The sequence below is a fragment of the Ceratotherium simum genome, chromosome 22, assembly GCF_057802395.1.
Source record: "Ceratotherium simum simum isolate JZ-2026a chromosome 22, ASM5780239v1, whole genome shotgun sequence".
NCBI lineage: Eukaryota > Metazoa > Chordata > Mammalia > Perissodactyla > Rhinocerotidae > Ceratotherium > Ceratotherium simum.
The window spans coordinates 7,151,195-7,172,321 of record NC_141921.1 but is presented as its reverse complement, the minus strand read 5'-3'; the positions used below and the strand labels follow the sequence as shown (position 1 = coordinate 7,172,321).

The 21,127-nt window shown below is 46.1% G+C and overlaps 1 protein-coding gene across 2 annotated transcripts in view; it reads right to left on the bottom strand.

Annotated features, from left to right (window-relative positions):
- Positions 1–17,687, bottom strand: part of RAB3B (RAB3B, member RAS oncogene family) — a 62,814-nt gene extending 45,127 nt beyond the window's left edge. For both annotated transcript variants that reach the window (XM_087445948.1, XM_004438548.3), the window contains exons 1-2: positions 17,549–17,687; positions 9,884–10,111 (exon numbers count right to left, since the gene is read on the bottom strand). In XM_087445948.1, the coding sequence (XP_087302074.1) occupies positions 9,884–10,111 (228 nt within the window). In that variant the 5' untranslated portion in view covers positions 17,549–17,687. The remainder of the gene's footprint in view (positions 1–9,883; positions 10,112–17,548) is intronic.
- Between the last annotated feature and the right edge of the window lie 3,440 nt (positions 17,688–21,127).

Sequence of the window (21,127 nt, the reverse complement as noted above, 5' to 3'; positions counted from 1 at the left end):
ACATGCGGGAGTCCAGTCACCTCACAGTAAGAACACTGCACAAAACACAAAACACCTCAGCTCATGTTGACCCCCTTGCTTAGGATGTCTCTATTACACCCTCTCCCGCTTTCTCCATCCTGCAATGCCCCCCACCTCCCTTCCTCCCAGACGCCTCTCCTACCCACTCTATCCAATACTGAACTCCTGCTTTTAAACTTCTACTGCATTCACTGAGCACCACACATTTTAGCTCTTTATTGTTTTCTAAATTGCTTTATCTCCCAGCTAAATTGCATGTGCCATCAGGGCAGGGCTCAGCCAAAGGGGTCAGCCACCAACCACCGCAAACTCAGCTCAGGACTCAGAAAGAACTCAGCTAGATAATCACCAACTCCTAAAAAGGATGCAGAGTCTAGCTCAGATCACATCCTGACTCTAGGCTGCCACAAATCAACCCTTGAGAGGAATAGTTAATAACAATAAAGGCTACAATTAATGATCATATACTATGTACCAGGCACTAGGCTAACCATTATCTTATTTCATTGTCTCAACAACGCTATGTGGTTGTTACTAAAATTATCCTTATTTTAGAAAGAAGAAAGTGAAGCACAGGGAGGTAATAGGACTTGAACAAGCTGACAGCGGCAGAAATGAGTTTGGAGCACAGGTCTGGCTCACTCTACAGGCTGTGCTCCCAACCACACGCTGCAATGCTTCCTGAACATGGAAATCATTGCAGGGGATGTCAGCACACTGTCTGAGTCCACAACTGAGGTCAGCCTGGACCACAAAGCCAGATGAACGAGACAGAGAGCCTGGCCTCTGAGAATGTCATTATCTGCTAGAGCCACCTCTCATACCATAAGGCCACCTTCTCCATGAAGCCCTCCCCGATGCTCTCAAGCTGAGAGGGAGCATTGCCTCTCTGAACTCCCTTAAAACTTTCTATACGTCTCTCAAGGCATCATTCATGTCTGTGGCATCATTGATATTTGCGTACATGTTATACGTCTCTTACTACACTGAGCGCCCCTTAAAGGTAGGGATGTTGTTTCACCAATCGCTGTAGAGACTACTACAGCCAGGCACATAATGGGTCCTTGAAAGCAATTGTGCTTTTGCAAATGTCACTTCTTCTGCTTGTAAAGATATTCCCCAACATTAACCTGAAAAACTCTTACTCATTTGCCAAGACCCAGATCAAATGTCCCCTCCTTTGTGAAGCCTTCGATAACTTCTCCAGGCAGAGGAAACTGCTCCTTTCCCTGTGTTCCTACAGCACTTTCTTCATCCTTTTATTATATCATTTATGTTGCATTGTAACTGTTTATTTGCCCTCTTATGACAGCGCCTGGCACATAATAGGTACATGACATACGTTTATTGAATGAATGAATGCACAAGTGGCTGGTAGGCTAATTCTCTTTCTCCCACACCAATTTGCGTGGAGGGAAGGGGGTGGTGGCCCCAAAGAGTGGAGGCCCCTTGAAAAACTAGTCAGAATTGCAGGTTAATTCATGTGCAAATTACGAAAGCAGACTATGCCTGCAATTCTGATTTGACTTCCCATGGTCTTTGTTGTGATTTTAAAAATCAGATTAAACCTCCTCGAGCAGCTGGCTCCTACAGGCTTTGGAGAGATGAAAGTGTCAACATGTTTCTGCAGGCACACCAGGAAACTCGCTGCCTAGAAAAATCAATTCTCATTATCATAAGAGCTGAGTACGGGATGTTATACACAGGAACTGTCTCCATATTCCTGGAACCACAGGGACCTGTCAGAGTCCCAGAGCCCTTATTCATCCTCCAGCCTCTTCTTTGCTGCCCAGTGGTCTCTCTATAGGTCCCCAGCAGGTGGCCAGATTTCACCTTCCTGAAGGCGGCAGGAGGAGCACTAGAAGGTGTTAGGAAACCTTGCTGTGGGCCCTTAGGAAAGTCTGTATCTCTCTCTGGACCTCAGCCTCCTCAGGTCTAAAACAAGAGCCTGAGATGTGATGAGCTCTAAACTCACAGGCTCGTTGGCATCTAACAAGGTGACAGGCATTCTCAGCAGGTAGTGTGAGCCTGAGACACAAACAGTGTCTGTTTCAGGCAGTTAGCAGAGAGGGCTGTCACCAGAGGGGAGGGAACTTGAGTTAGGGCCTTGAAGGATAGAGAGAATTTATGTTAGATCTTTTCCATGTTATCAGTAGATGCTATGGTAGTCGGAATAATGGCCCCCCAAGGATATCCCCAGAACCTGTAAATGTGTTACTTTGCAAGGCAAAAGGAACTTTGCAAATGTGATTAAATTAAGGTTTTGAGATGGGAAGATTATCCTGGATTATTTAGGTGAGCCCAAGGTAATCACAAGGGTCCTTACAAGAGAAAGGCAGGAAGGTCAGAGAGAGAGATTGGAAGATTTTATACCTCCAGCTTTGAAGATGGAAGAAGGGGCCCCAAGAAAAGGAATGCAGGAGGCCAGCCAGGTGGTGTAGTGGTTAAGTTTGCACGCTCTGCTTTGGCAGCCCGGGATTCACAGGTTCAGATCCTGGGCACAGACCTACACACTGCTCATCAAGCCATGCTGTGGCAGTGTTCCACATACAAAATAGAGGAAGTTTGGCACAGATGTTAGCTCAGGGACAATCTTCCTCAAGCAAAAAGAGGAAGATTGGCAACAGAAGTTAGCTCAGGGCCAATCTTCCTCTCACACACAAAAAAGGAATACAGGTGGCTTCTAGAAGCTGGAAAAGGTAAGTTAACAGATTCTCTCCTAGAGCCTCTAGAAGCAATGCAGACCTGCCAAACCCTGATTTTAGCCCAGTGAGATCTATTTTGAACTTCCAACCCCCAGAACTGTGAGATAATAAATTCGTGTTCTTTTAAGCCACTGAGTTTGGGGTGATTTGTGAGAGTAGCAATAGGAATCTAATATAGATGCTGATTAGACAGCTGCCCAATCTCACATAATCCATTATTATATATTCTTAAATTCTAGGGAAAAGTCAATCTTTCTTGGTGTCCTAGTTTTCTTCCCTTAACCAGAACAAAAGAACTATGCTACTCATTTTATTTCAGTTTTGGAGCTCAAAGATAAATTCAGTCTCACTAGTTCCCGGAGAGCAGAGAATGTATCATATTCATATTAATTTCTCTATCTCCAGTGTATGGCATAGTAAATATTTGTTAAATGACTGCTCAAGAGCCACAGTCCTCCTTAGTCTAGGTTTCTGGTATTATTATCTTTCCCACATTCCTAAGCTCCATTACATTTTATTGTACTCTCATATTACTGGTCCTAAGATATAGGTCTTTGACATTCCCAGATTTAATATTCACTAGTTTAATATTATAAGTGACTCCAAAGCCATGTGGTGACCTCATTTCATCGAGGCTGCTGTGTGAGAATAAGGTAGTTGGCTAGTGAGTGAACCTAGCTGACTGCCCAACAGCCCCATCTCACCTGGTCTTGTTGTTCTCAGCTCCGGGTTACATAGAGTCACTCTCATCACTGTGGAATTCAAGATCTCTTAAGATTCCTTCTCCTATTTGTCCCAGCTGTCATCATTCTGTCCAGTCTCCCCTTGGACCTAATGTTTACTTCTATCTATCTCTTTAATTATAAAAAGAGCTGTTGGAGGAAGAACTCTCCTTTCCCCTTCCATAAAGAAGACCATCCATGGAGAGAGAGGCTTCTACTTATAGACCTGGGTGGGATGCTTTAGGCCTTGAGCATTAGTAAGTCTGGGCCACATGGACTTTGACCCTGGGTGCATGCTGTATGAGCTAATTGCAGCTAGCGCCCCATGATGGCCTGTGATTGGGTTTGTATGTCTGTCCGACTCCAGAGTGAAGTACTGGCAAGCTCTCCTTCCGTAAGGACTTGGGCCATGTGCTTCATCCTAGCTGTTATCAGTAATAAGGCTGTCACATCACTCCCCATTTTCTGATTCCTGCATCTATCTCAATTGTTTCCAAACTTACATGGAGAAGAAAAGGAGTATCATTTCTTTTTTTTTTTTTTTTTGTGAGGAAGATCGGCCCTGAGCTAACATCCATGCCAATCTTCCTCTTTTTGCCAAGGAAGACTGGCCCTGGGCTAACATCCGTGCCCATCTTCCTCCACTTTATGTGGGACACCGCCACAGCATGGCCTGACAAGGGGTGCATTGGTGCGTGCCCGGGATCCAAACCCAGGCCGCCAGCAGCGGAGCACGCACACTCAACTGCTACGCCACGGGGCTGGCCCCAGGAGTATCATTTCTTGATCTCCCTAGAACCTTAATAAAAACTACTATCTGTTGAGTGTTGACTCCATGCCAGGCACTGTGTTGGTGCTTTATACATATTATCTTTTTGTGTGTGTGTGTGAGGAAGATTAGCCCTGAGCTAACATCTGTTGCCAATCCTCCTCTTTTTGCTGAGGAAGATTGGCCCTGGGCTAACATCTGTGCCCATCTTCTTCTACTTTATATATGGGACAACTGCCACAGCACAGCTTGATAAGTGGTGCATAGGTCTGCACCCAGGATCCGGGCCTGCAAACCCCGGGCTGTCGAAGCAGAGCACATAAACTTAACCACTATGCCACTGGGCTGGTTCCCACATTATCTTTTTAAAATCACCACCAACACAGCAAAACAAGTAGAATAATGAAGGTACACACAAGTACCATAGTGACTGAGGGCTTCAGAGGAGGGAGCTGAAGAGGAAGAAAGAGGAAGGAGAACAGCGATACCAGGACATGCCCAGGAGGAAGGACAGCGGCCTATAAGCCCTTCACAAACAGAAAGTTCTTGAACCCTCAATAGAAGAATGCTGGACAGGCCAGCCAGTCCATTTCCCGGTCTTTATGCAACTATCCTCAGACACAGGAAACACTCCCACCTTTAAAGTCTTCTTGACATGCAGGTCACCAAAAAGAAGCCTCACTGGTGGGACTGGAAAGCAGGATATTCTGTCTCTCCACAATGCAGGCCCCTGCCACCACGAACCCTGACAGGGACAAGGCCTGGGGTGAGCTGGTATGGTGAAGTTCATCAGCTAAGCTAGCCTTTTAAACCATGAGTACAGTTGAGCCTGAACCTCAGCTGCAAGCCCAGGGATGAGACCTAAGTCCAGTTCAGTGATTCCTGAGCTTTGAGTCCCAGTGCCTGAGTTTGAAACAAGTCTATTCTTTTCCTTCAGGGCCCTCATCACGATGAAATTAGATATTCTTCATTCATGTACTTAGTGTCTATCCTACTGGAGTGTACACTCCATGAGAGCAGGAAGGGTGTTTCCCCACAGCTGGCACAATGCCTGGCACAGAGTGAGTACCAGATAAATGTGTATTAAATGAATGAAAGGATGAAGTTGTTTACTGTTTGGCTCCGCACAAGTAACTTGACTTCTCTGGTTTCAACCAGCCATTAAGGAGATAACTACCTCCCTGGGTGAGGGGGAAGGTACGAAAGACACAAAGAATGATTTAAAGCACATACATGAAGGGGCTGGCCCGGTGGCACAGCAGTTAATTGTGCGCGTTCCGCTTCGTCAGCCCGGGGTTCGCCGGTTCAGATCCTGGGTGCGGACCTACTCACTGCTCATCAAGCCATGCTGAGGCGGTGTCCCACATAGAAGAGCTACAACTCTACAACTATGATACACAACTATGTACTGAGGGTTTGAGGAGAAAAAAAGAGGAAGATTGACAACAGATCTTAGCACAGGGCCACTCTTCCTCAAAAAAAAAAAAAAGCACGTACGAGAAGAAACACATTCATATATTGCTGACAATATCCATAGTCCTTTGTATCTACTCAAGTCTTCATAGGTCTCCTGGGCTTTCCCTTCCATTTCCTCATCTGATCTTCATAACAACCCATGAGGCAAGCAAAGCAAGGATTACTTTTTCCATTTGATAGTTGAGGAAACAGGCCCATGGAGGGGAAGGGTCACTCCTGATCACACAACGACTGCAGGGCAGAGCCAGGACTGGAACCCAAGAATCCAGAGTCCTAGGTCAGCTCAGTCCTCCCAGACCCCCGATTCTTCCCTTGACCAACAGCCTCTGCAATGGGCCCCCGTGGAGGTAGTAGAAGGCCCTCTCCCACTCTTCTCTTCCCACAGGGCTCTAGTGGTTGCTTAGCAACCAGCACCCAGCAGTAAGTGGCCTCTAGTCAGGTCTGTTGCTGTGGAGTTACCGAGTCTCCTTCCCTTCACACCTGTGTGTGCTCTCACTCCCTATTAATGAGACTCCTCCCCTATTTCCACCTCCCCAGTAAGAGTCTCTTCTCTGATCTACAATAATTAACCTCTCAGAAAACAGAGGGGGCTCTCAGGGACCTATGTGGGGAGGGGCCCCAGGGAGCAAGGCACTACCAATGCCCTCAGCATCCAACATCCCCTTGAGATGACAGAATCTCCTTTTGTGAATGGTCCTGCTCAGCAATGCTCATAACCTCCTCTTCTTCCCTCTCCACCTTCCACCCTGACGATGGCTTTCTGAAATCCCCTGGGAGAGATTAAATGGGCTGGAGGAATTTAACTGAACACTTCATATAGCGCTAGTGAGTCCCTGGATGCTGTTCCAGCACTCCTGGAACCACAGGTGGGAAACCTTGGGAGGGGACCCAGTCATCCTTTGCATGTGAATCAGGAGCAGAGAAAGGATAGAATCTAACATTGACTGCATTCCTGATATGTGCCAGGCACAATAGTGTGTTATCACATGCAGCCCCCCCCCCCAACCTGTGAAAGTCTCTTTTACAGTTGAGGATATCATCTATTCATGGAAGTGAAGTGACTTACCAAAGCTCACACAGCTTTGGTAAAATCATGGAAATTTTGTGTACAAAAGTAAATACATGTAAGCAGATATAGATAAGTAGATATGTGTTCCTCCCTCTCCCTGTACAATTAATTGATCATCAAAACCTGTAAATTCTAGTCCTAAACCTCTCTCCTCATTTCCATCCCTTATATAATTTTGACACTGTCTTAGCGTTATGGACTAAATATTTGTGTCCTCCCCAAATTCAAACTTTGAAGCCTAACGTTTAGTATGGTTATATTTGGAGATGGGGACTCTAAGGAAGTAATTAAAGTTAATCGAGGTCATATGAGTGGGGCCCTGATAGCTCTCTCAATCTCTCTCCATGTGTATGCACCAAGGAAATGCCATGTGAGCACACAGCAAGAGAGTTGTCTGCAACCCCAAGGGGAGAGCTCTTGCCAGACGTCAATCCTGCTGGCACCTTGATCTTGGAATTCTAGTCCCCAGAGCTGTGAGAAAATAAATTTCTGTTGTTTAAGCCACCCAGTCTCTTATATTTTTAGTAGTCCAAGCAGACTTATACCCTTAATTCAGGCCCTTAAACTTACTGAAACCACTAGTTTCTTTGCCTTGCTTCCATCTGCCCTCCAAACTGAAGCCAGAGATTTTTCTAAAATACAAATCTTATCTTTTTAAAACTCTTCTATGGCTCCCCAGTGCTTACTGTAGTGGTCTCCAAATTTATACCCCTGTAAGTCAGAAAAATGTAGGCACAGCACCCGCAATATTTGTACATTTACTTAGATTATATATACAATATATCTACAATACATTAAATAACATAAATAATACATTAAAATGACATAAATAATATTTAAATGTTTACATTTTAATGCAATTATGTATTTAATGGATTTATGAACAGTACAGAAAACTTTATTTTTTGCTACAGAAAAGCACATATAGACACATACACAAAAACTCTTTGCTAATATTTTTTTTAGCAAGAGCAATGTGATTGATTATGTCAGCTCTAATTAGATCATCATTGATTTTACCTCGAAATGTGGCTGACAATGAACTTGTGCTAGGAGTCGGAGAAACATCAGTTCAGCCATTTTCTTGGGCTCACTCGGGCTCACTATAATTAGTATCATCTTCAATCAGAAGTTCCTTTGCAGGACTCTTTTAAAGCCCATATCCACTGTGAGGGTTCACTTAGTTAAAATTAGGTAGTACAATCAATAAATCCACATAACCAGACACAGGAAAACTGCAAAAGCTCACAATGGGCTGAAAATGATAGAAGGAGTGAAGGAGCCGCCACTGCCAACCCCTTAGGAGGGCAGAATGTCTCCTACCTGAAGATTTTTCAAGTGTAGGATATGTGACCACCTGATGTGGAGATCAAATGAAGACATCTGTGTCAATCCATGTAGTAAACATTAGTAAAAATTTATTTCATATTAATAGATAAAAATAAACTGTAATAGTTTCTTCAGCTCCCTAAGGAGTCTTCAGACATGTGCCCACCAGCCCACGGCCAGAACTTTTTGTTTGTTGTGCAAGGTCTCCCTGATCCACAAGCTGCTACCTGACAGCGTCACCAGCAAATTTGTCTCTGAGCACCCCTAGCTGCTCTTTCACAGCCTTGCTCCAGTTTCACTAGATTGCTCACCATGCCCCAAATATCCTGTGCTCTCACCCACCTCTGTGCATGGGGTGCAAGGAGGATGTCAGATAACACAAGTGGAAGCGCTCGCACATAATAGGTACTTAATAAAGCTTATTGATTCTCAGCATGAAGAAGTTAAACTAGATCAGTGGTTCTTCAATTTTAGCCTGCCTCAAAACCACCTGGAAGGCTTATTAAAACACAGATTGTCGAGCCATGCCCCAGAGTTTCTGATTCAGTGGGTCTGGGGAGGGGCCTGAGAATTTGTGCTTCTAACCAATTCTCAGGTGATGCTGATGCTGCTGATCTGGAGACCACACTTCTAGAACCAATGAACAAATGGTCTGTATAGCTTCTCACATTTCTAATGATTTATGATTCCTCAATACTTTCAATAGAGATTAAATGAACAAAATGAACTTTTATCTCTATATAAATTAATATTTAACATTATCATTAATGGAAATATGGGCTCTATAAGACCTAACATGCACAGTGTAGAGAAAAGAGCACACAATTTAGGATCAGGAGATCTGAGTTGGAATCCCACTTTGCAGCTGTGTGGTTGACCTAACGCAAGTTAATTAATCTCTGAGTCTGAATTTTTTTCTTCTGTAAAACAGGAATGTATTAAAAGAATACCTGCCGGAGCCCGCCTGGTGGTGTAGCCACTTCCTCTTTGGTATCTTGGATCTCTCCCTCTGGGAGAAGCTAGCTGCCATGCCATGAAGACACTTAAGCAGCTCTGTGGAGAGGGCCAGTTGGGAAGGAACTAAGGCCTCCTGCTAACAGCCAGCACCAGACACGTGAGTAAATCACGTTGGAAGGGGATCCTCCAGCCCCACTCAAGCCTTCAGATGACTGCAGCCCAAGCCAACATCTGGATGTAACCTCATGAGAGGCAACAAGCCAGAAACCAAGCCACTCTCAAATGTCTGATCCACAGAAACTGTGTGATAATGAATTATCATCGTTGTTTTAAGCCATCAAGTTCTGAAGTGATTTGTTACATGGTGACAAATTATGGATACAGTAGCTAATATTTATTGTGTATTTACTATGTTCCAGGAACTATGCTAAGAATTCAACAGCCCTATGATGTAGATGCTGTTATAATACCCAAAGAGGAGATGGTAGCCCAGAGATGTTAAGTAATTTAGTCAAGGTTCCATGACTTGTAAGTGGCAGAACTGGAATTTAAATCCAAGTCTCTAACTCCAAAGCCCAGATTCTTGGTCACTCACTTATACAGACCAGGACAAAGCTTCTTGGACAGTTAAGCAGCAGAAGCAATTGAGCCCCCAGAGGAGAGCCAACTTGTATAAAACCAGCAAGAGGCAGCCCAGGACCCAGACCTGCAGCAGCATTGGTGCCAGATGCCAAAGACCCAGAAGTTCCAAACTGGTCCCACCTCCCAGCCAGCCCTTGTACTAGCAGACCAGTTACCTCTTAGGACAATCCTGCCCAGGATGCCCAGTACTCACCCAGATCTGCAGCTTCACTCGCTTCTCATGGCGGTAGACTGTCTTCACCTTGAAATCGATGCCCACAGTGCTAACAAAGGCTGGAGTGAAGGTGTCATCAGCATAGCGGAAGAGGAAGGAGGTCTTGCCAACACTGCTGTTGCCGATGATGAGCAGTTTGAACATGTAGTCAAAATTCTGGTCGGAGGCATCCTTGACTCCTGCTTTACCATCAGTCACTGAAGCCATCTGCAGGAGAGACTTGTAGTTATTCAGGAACACACCTCCAGTGTCACTCTGAGTCACCAATCTTTTAATGGTCACCCCGCCATTCACTTACTCCCCACCCCAGCATCACTGAGGAAACGCACACTACTCAGAATCACCCCATCACTGCACCTGCCCCAAATGTTGGTTCAGGATTGGGGTGGAACACAGCTCCTCCCATTCATTCCTTCAACAAATATTTACTGAGCACGTTGCTCTGGGTCGAGCCCCGTGCTGGGCATGAAGAATACAAATATGAATCAGACATGGTGTCTGACCTCTGAGTGGCCACAGATTAGCATAAAAAGCACATAAACACAAAGTAACAATGCAATAGATAAGTGATAAGACAGAGGGACGCCTTGGCTGAGGAAGCCCACAAGAAGCATCTAACCCAACCTGGAGGCAGGTGGTCAAGGAGAGGCTCTTGTAGAAGGCAGCTCCTGAGCTGAGGAGCTTTGAAAAGAAAAAAAGCCAAAAACAGCAATCACATGAACATTCCAGGAAAGGCCCATACAGGGCTATCATTCCTCTGTTGCAAAAACTTTTATGGCTTCTCAAAGCTCTAAAGATCAAGCCCAAACTGTTCAACTTGACAGAGAACCAACTAACCAAAGAATAAACTCTCTGAACTTTATCTTCCCCTAAGCCATCTCCCACCGACCTGTGCTATTTTATACCAAATTACACACTTTACTCCAAATATGCCACATTATTTTTTTGCTTTTGTCCCTTTAGACATGTATTCTTTCTTTCTGCCTACAACCCTTTTCTCCTCCTAATAGACTCCGATTCATCCTTGCAGATCCACGTGAAGTCTCCTGTTCCTGTGCATGGAGAGGATGCACTCCTGCCCCTGCGCTGCCAGAGCACCCTAACAGCATTTGTATCATTTCAGAACTGTTTACTATTCCAGCTCCTCCTTTAGACTGAGCATGTAGGACTTAATGTAATTCATTTCTGCATCCCCAGCTTCTAGCACAAGTCCTAGCACATAATCCACATCCGCACCCAGTAAATGTGTGTTGAATTAATAAAAGTCACATCACCACTCTGGGGCCCAAATTCATCATCTGGAAAATGGGGAGAACAATTTCTGCCCTGCTTTTCTCACAGGGCTATTAGAGGAGTCAAATGAGAGAACAATGATTAAGACCTTAATAAACTGGTAAATCCCCCACAGGTGTGAACATAAGTCATTACTATTCCAAATCCTTCAAAATCTATAACTTTTGTTTATTTTTGTTCATTTGCTCATTCATTCAACAAGTATTTATTACGCGCCAGCCATTCCCTGAGACCCCAGCCCTCTCAGACCTGCCACCATCCTCTCCTTTCCTAGAACACTTTGGAGCAGAACCCCGTAATCCAGCAGTTGGTCCCATACTCTTATTTGAGTCTTTAATTGCATCTTCTGCATTTCACCAGCCACAGGTGCCCTGCTTCTCCACTTGCAATCTCTCCTTGCGCTCAGCACTGGGTACTTGGATGGGTTCGGTAAGTGGTCAGAGGAGGGTGGGAGCATAGCCCTAACGTGAGATAATGTCCAGGGTATCACTCTCTTTAGGAATTCCTGCTTTTTTCCCCAAAGGAAAAGAAAGAGAGTGAGACTGGTGGATTGAGCTTTATCGGCCTCTCAGGTGAGCTGTAAGGACAAGGAGCTGACAAATATAGAAGGTTTAAAGCCCTCTTGAAGAAAGGTCAGACACACATGGGATTATTAGCAGCCCTTTAATAATACTTCTTTGAATATGCCACCACAAGCCTCTGGTAGCCTCTGTTCTCTTTTCTCCCAGCTCCCAAGCCTTTATCTGAGACCCTCAGCCCCATTCCTGTATCAATCTGCCCCGTGACAAGGCTCACTGGGTGGGTGTGGAACATGCTCAGCACACTTGGAGACTGAGGCGTAGCATTTACATGGAAGAAGAAAGGGAGATTGGAGGGGAGGGTGCCATCACCTGCTAAACTGTTTTGTATCCCTGACTTTGAAAGTACATATTCATTATAAAAAATTAGAAAAAAATGAGTGTGAAAAAAATTTTTTTAATTACCAGACATCCCACTCACTCAGAAACTACCATTGTTAACATTTTGAGTGTATTTCCTTCCTTATTTTTTCATGCAACAAAGTGCCATCTATTGGGCCAGCCCCATGGCTTAATGGTTAAGTGCACGGGCTCCACGACTGGCAGCCCGGGTTCAGATCCCAGGCACGCACCGAAGCACCGCTTCTCTGACCATGCTGAGGCCACGTCCCACATACAGCAACTAGAAGGATGTGCAGCTATGACATACAACTATCTACTGGGGCTTTGGGGAAAAAAAGGAGGAGGATTGGCAATAGATGTTAGCTCAGAGCCAGTCGTCCTCAGCAAAAAGAGGAGGATTAGCATGGATGTTAGCTCAGGGCTGATCTTACTCAAAAAAAAAAAAAAAAGTGCCATCTATTTAAATTATTTTAAATTATAGCTTATTATTTGTTAATTTAAAATGTAACACACATTGAGAATAATTCAAACACTTTTACTAACACACTTTTACTATCTGCAACTACTGCAATTACTTTATCACTATCTGTAGTTTGCATTATTTTAATTTTTAGCATAAAAAATAAATAACATGGAACCTAAAGGTTTACAGTGAAAAGTAAGTCTTGCTTGCACCCTGATTCCCAATCCCCAGTTCCCCTCCCCAGAGGCAAACATATTACAATGTATGTATCCTTCAGAAATAGTCTTTGCATGTAAAAGCATAGAGGTCTGTTTACATTTGTTAACAAATATAGCATACATTCTAGTCTATATCTTCTATGTATATTTTAATAGCTGAGATCATCTTTCATTAGTTTTGTATCCTGCTCCTTTTCACTTAACATTATATCGTGAATATTTTACTGAGACTTTTAAAATTCTTCATAAATATCATTTCAATTGGCTACATTATATTCCATCCTGTGGATGTGTCATATGACCAATTCTTTAATGTTGTACAAATAAGTTATTTTTCTATTCTTATTATAAATTTGAGTGCAATGACCATTTCTTTACATAAATATTTATTCACTTTCCTATTTATTTCCTTAGGAGAGATCTCGAGAAATGGAACTCATTCCTCAACTGAATTCTTGGGCAAGTCATATCGCCTCTCCAAGCCACAGCATTTTTACCTTAAAATAGAGAAAATACCACCTACTTCACAGAGCTGTGGTACAAGTAGAATGAGCAGCTACCGTATGTAAATAATCTGGCATGATTTCTTGGCCCATGGGAGGTACTCAAAAATTATTTCACTGGCCCCTTTAATTCACCTCTGCAGTCAAATCTTCTTCAACCGCCCTCTCCTCGATCTGGGCTCCATTATTTGAGCTTGTTTTACAATTAACTGCCTCCCCTTGTGGATTCAGCTGAGTTTTATCCATCCTTATACCCAGTCAACACTGGACCTGTAGCAAATCCTTAGGGCATGTTACTCCTTTCAATAAACATTCATTGAGTATTTGCGTGCACCAGCCTATCGATGTAAACGTCATACGATTGATCTTCATTTTTCTGATGCAGCTGTTTACACTCTTAGAATGCTGGAATTACAAGGGATTTTGGAGCAGCATCTTTATCATAACAAAAGCCTGGCTACCGCTTCCAGCTTTCCCAGTAATTCAATGTATGAACTTGGGCAAGTCACTTAAACTCTGAGCCTCAGCGTCTCATCTATGATATAGTAAAAATATCTACCTCACAAGGCTGCTGTGAATTTTACATAAGACAAAGTATATAAATGTGCTCTGTACAGTGTTGAGAAAAATGCACATGGCCTCGTGCAGAATCAGCAGGAAATGTGCCTGTCTTTATGAGCTATGTCTGCCACAGGTGTGAGAGTGGGCAGTGAGGCAAAAGTCAAAAATAGATTCAATTCCTGGTCTGATCCACTTCCCTTCATTTTATAGGTAAAAAAATTGAGGATCCACAAAGAGAAATGATTTGTTCAAGGTCATACAGCAAGGCAGCCAGAGTGTCATACTAGAACTTCTGTTATCTAATGACTTCCACATTGGGCTGGGTTTAGGGAAAATAAAAACCACAACAATATTAGGGTAAGTAAAGAAGCATCTCCAGCACCCTGAGCGTCTCTTTCCTAGCACTTGCCACACTGTGCTGTCAGCATCTGTTTATGTGCACACAGCGTAGCTTTCCCAGTAGGTGGTGTGAGAATAAGGAGAGGCAGAGGGCCAGAGGTTCAGTTGGAAGGCACGTTCAGATGGAAGCCCCCAAGGGGTCTTTTCAGGAGGTGGGGGCAGGGGCTACACAGACATTTAGAAGAGAGGCAAAAAGCATCCCAGCAGGCAGCTGCCTGAGGCAGATCTGAGCAGACAGGTCACTGCACAGTGATGCGTGCAGAGAACCGCATTTGTAAGATAAGCATCAATCAGATCTTCCCTCTCTTTTGTGACAGTCACATAAATGATAGAGTTGGGTAGCTCACTATCTCCGTGACAAGCAAGACAGATGAAGGCCCAGGGACCATCTGGGGAGTCATCCCTGGTCCCAGGCTGGAGGAAAGAAGGAAATGGCTCCTCCAAGGGTTGATGCGAAAAGCAAATAACGCTTTCAGTCCGATAGGCAGCAGGAACAAGCACCTAAGGAAGAAGACAACTTCAGCCAGGAAAGAGGGGAGAGAGGAGGAGAGAGCCCTAAAATCCAGCAAGAAGAGATCAACTGGATACATGTAGTGAAGAAGTGAATGGATGAACTTCTCTTTTGATGGAAAGAGCACAAGATTGAGTCAGAGAGACCTGGGTTGAGCCCTGGCTCTCTCAGCACTTGTGTAACCTTAGGCAGGTCAGTTTCCTCATCTATAAAAAGTTAATAAAATGACTTCCTGGCAAACCGTTGTAAGAATTAAGATCTGTGTATGGGAGAGTGCTTTACAAACCCCTTAAAAATTTTTTTTTTGGTCTGTGTGCTTCATGTTTTCTTCTACCAAGTCATCCTGGGTAGTGGAAATAACTTGGAGGTCCAAATCACACAAACTAGATTCAGTTTCCAGGTCTACCATTTATTAGCTATGAGATCTTAGCAAGAAATTTTACGTAAGACACAGTTTCCTCGTTGATAAAACAAGCACTGTTGGGAAGATTATAGTCAATGCTGATAAAGCATCTAGATGACATATAGCAGGTGCTCAATAAATGTAATTCATCTTCCTATTGAGAACATTTATTAGTGAGGATAAGGAGGGAGGTGGGCAAATGTGGACCTCACCCTACTACATGCAACCTCCTCTTTAAAGCCACATTCCACCAACTTTTCTAATTCAACCTTTCTTTAGACCATTCCCCACTGCCAACCTATCACCACCAGCCCAGCCCACCTCCTCATGGTTTCCCCAGGTCTCTCAGAGCCACAGAAACAGTATAATAGCTACCATTTATCGCGCACCTACTAAATGCCAGGCACTCTACTGGGCGATTTTAATGCATTCTATCTTGCACAGAATGTAGGCACACCTGCGTAATAATATTAGTGGCCTCTCTCTTTTGCACAGTGCTTTACAGTCCACGAAGCTCTTTTCACCCACATTATCATATTTGCTTCTCACAACAATTCTTGGGGGTGGAGGAGGAAATTGAGGCAGGAGCACCACCACGGGTCAACTGTTCATTCAATCAACATTCACTGAGCACCTACTGTGTGCCAGGCCCTGTGCTGCACTCTGCAGTGATGGAGAGGAACCTTAGGAGTTCTGAGCTCAGAGGGGAAACCCTTGTTAAGCATCCTCTATAGGTTACTGATGCTTCCCTTCATATCATAATCCTTAAGAAACTGGAGATTTATTTCTTGGACTGGAGATTATTTTAGATTTTTGCCTTTTTCCATAGTGTTTCCTTTGATAAGAATATGCCTTCCTCCGCTGCTAGCTAAACCCTTCATGACCAGGAAGCCTTCCCTTACCCATGGTCCTCTGGCAAAATGTCTCTCCTCTGGCTAACACAGTGCCAAGACTTCCACTTCCATGATAGGGCTTTTCACGGACTTCCATTGTCTTCCTCCCTTTATAGGCAGAGAACAGGTGAGCATCCACCTGTGCACACACACATCCTCTCATTTTACTGTCCCCCACCCCTTTCCATCTGGATTCCAGGAGGTTGGGATGGAGGGCCCTGTCTTTCTCCCACCCTTCTGTGCACCTCTATTAGCTTCCAGATGCTGCCGCCCTGCCCTCCCTAAAGCCCCTTCCCACACTTGGACTCCAGAACAGAGCTGCCTGTGGATGAATTTTTCTGTCCACGATTCTCTTCTTGTCTGTGATCCCAGGTAGCATGTAACAAGGTCCAGTGCTTGTGCCCCCTCCTCGGCCTTCTGAGGAGCTAAGACACAGCCAGCACCTGGGTGCCCAAGGACTCCACTCCAGGCCCCCATTATCTTTCCACTCTCACACCACAACCCACACCTGGCCTCCTCCCCAACCTGACCCAGCGCACCCACCACCCTAAACTCTCCAAGTTCCTTAACAGTTCCTCCACTCCCAGCCGCCAGACCCCTGCTCTATTCCAGTGCCCCTCCACCCCCAACCCTGCCCAGAACTCAGGCGCCAGGGCCCAGATCCAAGGCCACTGCCCTCTCCCTCCGCCAGTTCCCTGCCCCCTTCCTCTGCAGTCAGGGTAGACCCAGCCTTGCCTCCTACCTTCCCATTCTTCCAGGCTTCCCGCCTCCAAGCCCTACCCCTTGCCCCCCGTCAAGGTTACCCCACCCTGGCCCGTCCCTAGCTGGGCTCCGCAGCCTTTTCGCTCCCAGCTCTCCACACTCACGTCCCCTCGCCCCTCTACCTTGTCCCCGACCAGCACCCCCTCTTGCACAGCTTCCCTTCCTCTCGTCACCTCACTCCTCTCCAGTTCAAAACGACCCCCGCCGACCCAGTCCTCTCCCCTTAGCTCCTCACCTCCACGCCTCCCCCCTGCCTCGTCCCTTCAATCCTCTCGCTTCAGGACCCCTTTCGCCCCTCGGCTGTCCGGTGTCCTCTCCCCGCACCTCCCCGCTCAGCTCCCTCCTTCCATCTCCCCCGCCCCCAGCGCCCCGCGTTTTCCCCTCTGCGATCCCTCACTGCGCTCCGGTTGCTGCTCGCCCTTTTCCCCCAGCCGGGGCGCCCTCTTTCTGGCTCCCCTTCTCCTGCTGCCCCCCACCCTGGGAGCTCCCCGTGCGGCCCTGACGGTCCGGGTGGACCCCTCAGTGCCCCCTCCCCAGGCTAGCGCCCACCTCCTCACCGCTGCGGTGCCCCCTCCTTAGCGGCCTCCCTCAGCCCCTTCTCCTCGGGGTCCCCTCCTCTGCCCTGCGCTCCTTCTCAGTGCCACTCGCTGTCCGCAGCGCCCCGAGCCGGGGACCGGTCCCTGATCCTCCTGGGCGGGTGCCGGGCCGCGCCCCTTACCTGGGACTCCGGGCGCGGGACGAGCGGCTCGCTCCAGCAGCGCAGCGGGGCGCGGGACCTGGCGGCGGCGGCGGCAGGCGCAGCGGGGTTCGCGGAGCAGGCGGTGCGGGGCGGGTCTGGGGCCCACAGCCGCGACTTAGGGCTGAGGCTCGGGCTCGGGCTCGGGCTCCCGCTCGGCTCCAGCCGCGTCCAGGCCCCACCCACGCCCCGCCCAGGGGCGGAGTCCGTTATCGCCCCGCCCCGGCCCCCAGTTCCCCACAGTTGTAGAGAATCCAAGGTGTCTCGGGGGCCGTGAGCTCCCCAATATCTGGGTGGCTATCGTGATTTATGTTAATTTTCCATAGACTGAACTTACTAGGGTGATGAGGGAGCTTTGGGTACCGAGCTTTGCCATCTCCAAAGCACTTTCCTGTCAGTTATGTCGTTTCATCCGCACAAAAGCCCAGGGAGAGAGGCAGAACCTGGACTGCTGACGACAAGAGGACACTGAGCTGGAAACCTGGGCATTGTCCTCCACCCTACGCACTCCTTCATGCCCACATCGCATCAGTCTGGTAATAACACCTCCTTAACTATCCTATCCCTACCCTTCCTCTCTGTCTCCACTGCTCTCACTCTGGTTCAGGCCTCATCACTTCCTGCCTGGACTAATGTAACAGCCTCCTAATGGGTCTCCCTGCCTCCACTCTCCAAACATCCTCTACACCAGCAGGCTGAGTGATTGTTCTAAATGTCACCATGTTACCATCAACGTTGTTAAAACAAAAGAAAACAAAAGCTTTCAATGGCTCCTCATTACCAGCAGTAGCTGGAGTGAGAAAATGTTCCTGCCATGTAGTTAGGAAGTCTCAGCTCCACCAGGGGAGGCAGGGATAGGAGGCAATTAGCACTCCACCCTCCCATCCTGACTTAGACTTCACTTCAAGTCTTCCTGAGGTCACAGGAGCCAGCTGCCAGCTTTGGTTTAGAATCATTGTCCTTCCCCACACTCTTCCCCCATCTCAAATCTTAGAGGTCTGAGTCAAATACCAAAACCTCTTTTTCCGCAAGTTCCTTTATGACCCTATCTACAATTTGTCTCTCCAATCTGGGGAACCACCCAATTGACAGCCCCTCTGGTTCTCTGACTTCTCTCTCAGACTCATCCTTATATTGTTTTCACTCACTTTCCCACTGGCTACCTCCCTGGCAGACCTTTCCTCTGTGCCCCGTAGAACCCTGTTCCTTTGTCAACAAACTCTCCTATACCCTCTGCTTCTTCAGAGTACTCAGTGACTGCTTTGCCTTTATTGAAACTTGAACCTCCCCCAGGACCTCTTGTAGCCCTCTGCAAGAAGCCTTCTCACTATCCCACTCCCCACACACTGAAAAACCAGGAGATGGGGTCAGCATTGCCACTTCCACCCTTGTAGAAAAACTCCTTCTCCTTTGCTCTCCAGTCATACAACCTACCCCTCCTCATCAAGGACCTCACTGACCCCCAGTTGCTCCTTATGCATTGAAAATTTCAGCTCCTGGTCCATGGTTGTCCTCATTAGCCCCTGTCTGGCCATGCTCCTGGTGACTTCAGTAGCCGTGTGGTTTCCTGATCCCTCAGTCCTTGGTCTCCTCTTCACATCATGTTGCCCACTGACTCCCATGGTCGCACCCTGAACTTCTCAATCACCCAGAGCTAGTGCCTCTGTGATCTCAAAATCAAATATCCTACCCTGCGTGCTCCCTCACTCCCTTTCTCCCACAAGGCCCTAGTTTGCTCATTTCAAAATGGATGTGATGATAATGATTATTCATTCTTCACAGGAATAATAATATAAAACCATCCTTTTAAAGTTGTGAGACAATGAGAACAGACAGTATCGCGTTTATGTAGCCCTGGGTCTTCTGATTGATTGCTTTCTCTTTCTCCTGCTCCTTCCCCTGAAAGGCCATGTAGTGAAGTGGAAAAAGCACAGACTTGGGGCCAGACAGATCTGGTTTTCAATCCTGTTCTTCCACTTGCTTGCTGTGTGATCTTATGCAAATTACCTCATTTTTCTGAATTTGTAGAAATAGCAATTATGAGAGGTACCTCCCAGGGTCCTTGTGAAGATCAAATAAGAAAATGAGATAGGCCTTGGAAAGCATGTGATAGAGTGCCAGGCACATAGTAAGCACTCAGTGAACAGGAAACATTAGTTATTATAACAACAAAATGCTATTTTTAACCACAACTGCCCTCCAAGAAGGATAGACCCTAATACATAGAAGGTCCTTTTGTCCTACTTAGGGCCTTGAGAAGTGTGGATATGTAAGTGTGGGAGGAGAGGGGGGAACACTAAACTGCTCTGTGTGAAAAAGGGAGGACAATTTGGAATTCACTTGACAAAATAGGAGAGAGAGGTCAAAAGAGAGCTAGGAGGGGGAAGGAAAAAGATGAGTAAGAAAATCAGCATAAGGCTAGGTGCTACATGGGTAAAGGGTCAGAAGAAACACTCCCGTGGCAGGCGGACAGAAGGGTGTTTAAGCACTGGAATGCACAAAGTGGGGTAAGTTGTTTGTCACACACATGAAGTAACCACTTTCTGTGACTCAAGACTTCAGTAAAGGCCATTGCACACAAGAATGCTTTGTGAGAGAGGGGAGTTGTGAGGGTGAGTGAGTAGGGATATTGAGCAATGGGCTTTGTTTTTCTGAGTTGAAAAAGGAGACTAGAGGTAGAGACTATGAGAGCACAAGCCCTCGTGGAATTCACAGAAATCCTTATAAACTTACAAGCGTTATAAAACGTGAAAACCGAGGTTCAAGCCCATTGCGTTTAGATCTTAAAGGGGCAAAGAAGCACATCTGACATTTGGGCTGTATCAATTATGCCCCCAATAGCTACCTCCCTATTGACTAGCAGGTGACCACCAGAGAGAAGAACAAAACAAATCAAATTATATTAGACTGTCTTCAATTCCAGATGCAAATGCCCAAGTAAGAATAGGAAGAAAGACAAAATTCTACCTTTGCCTTGGATCAGATTCGTTAGCAATGATAATCATGAAGACTTTAAAATATACTGGGCTTGGGCCGGCCCTGTGGCTTAGCGGTTAAGTGAGTGCGCTCCGCTACTGGCGGCCAGGATTTGGATCCCGGGCGTGCACCGCCGCACCACTTCTCCCGCCATGCTGAGGCTGTGTCCCACGTACAGCATACTAGAAGGATGTCCAGCTATGACATACAACTATCTACTGGGGCTTTGGGGGAAAAATAAATAAATAAAATTATTTAAAAAAATATATACTGGGCTCATTCACGTCTTTTATCTCATTTAGTTCTCAATACAATCATACAAGGTATGGATCGTCATCCCCTTTTTACAAATGAGGAAAGGGAAGTCAGAAAATTCAAGTGACTGCCTAGGTCACATATCTGGTAAATGGCAGAACCAGATACCAGGTCTGTCTGACTCCAAGTTCAGGGCTTTTTCTATTCGACCCCAGAATTGTGGTTGCTCAGTGAATACCTTTGTAATTAAGAGTTCTACAAACAAAATTTCCTTAAATCTTTTCTAGTTGCCAGACTAATCAGCCTGCTCCAGCTCCTGGTTTTTAGATG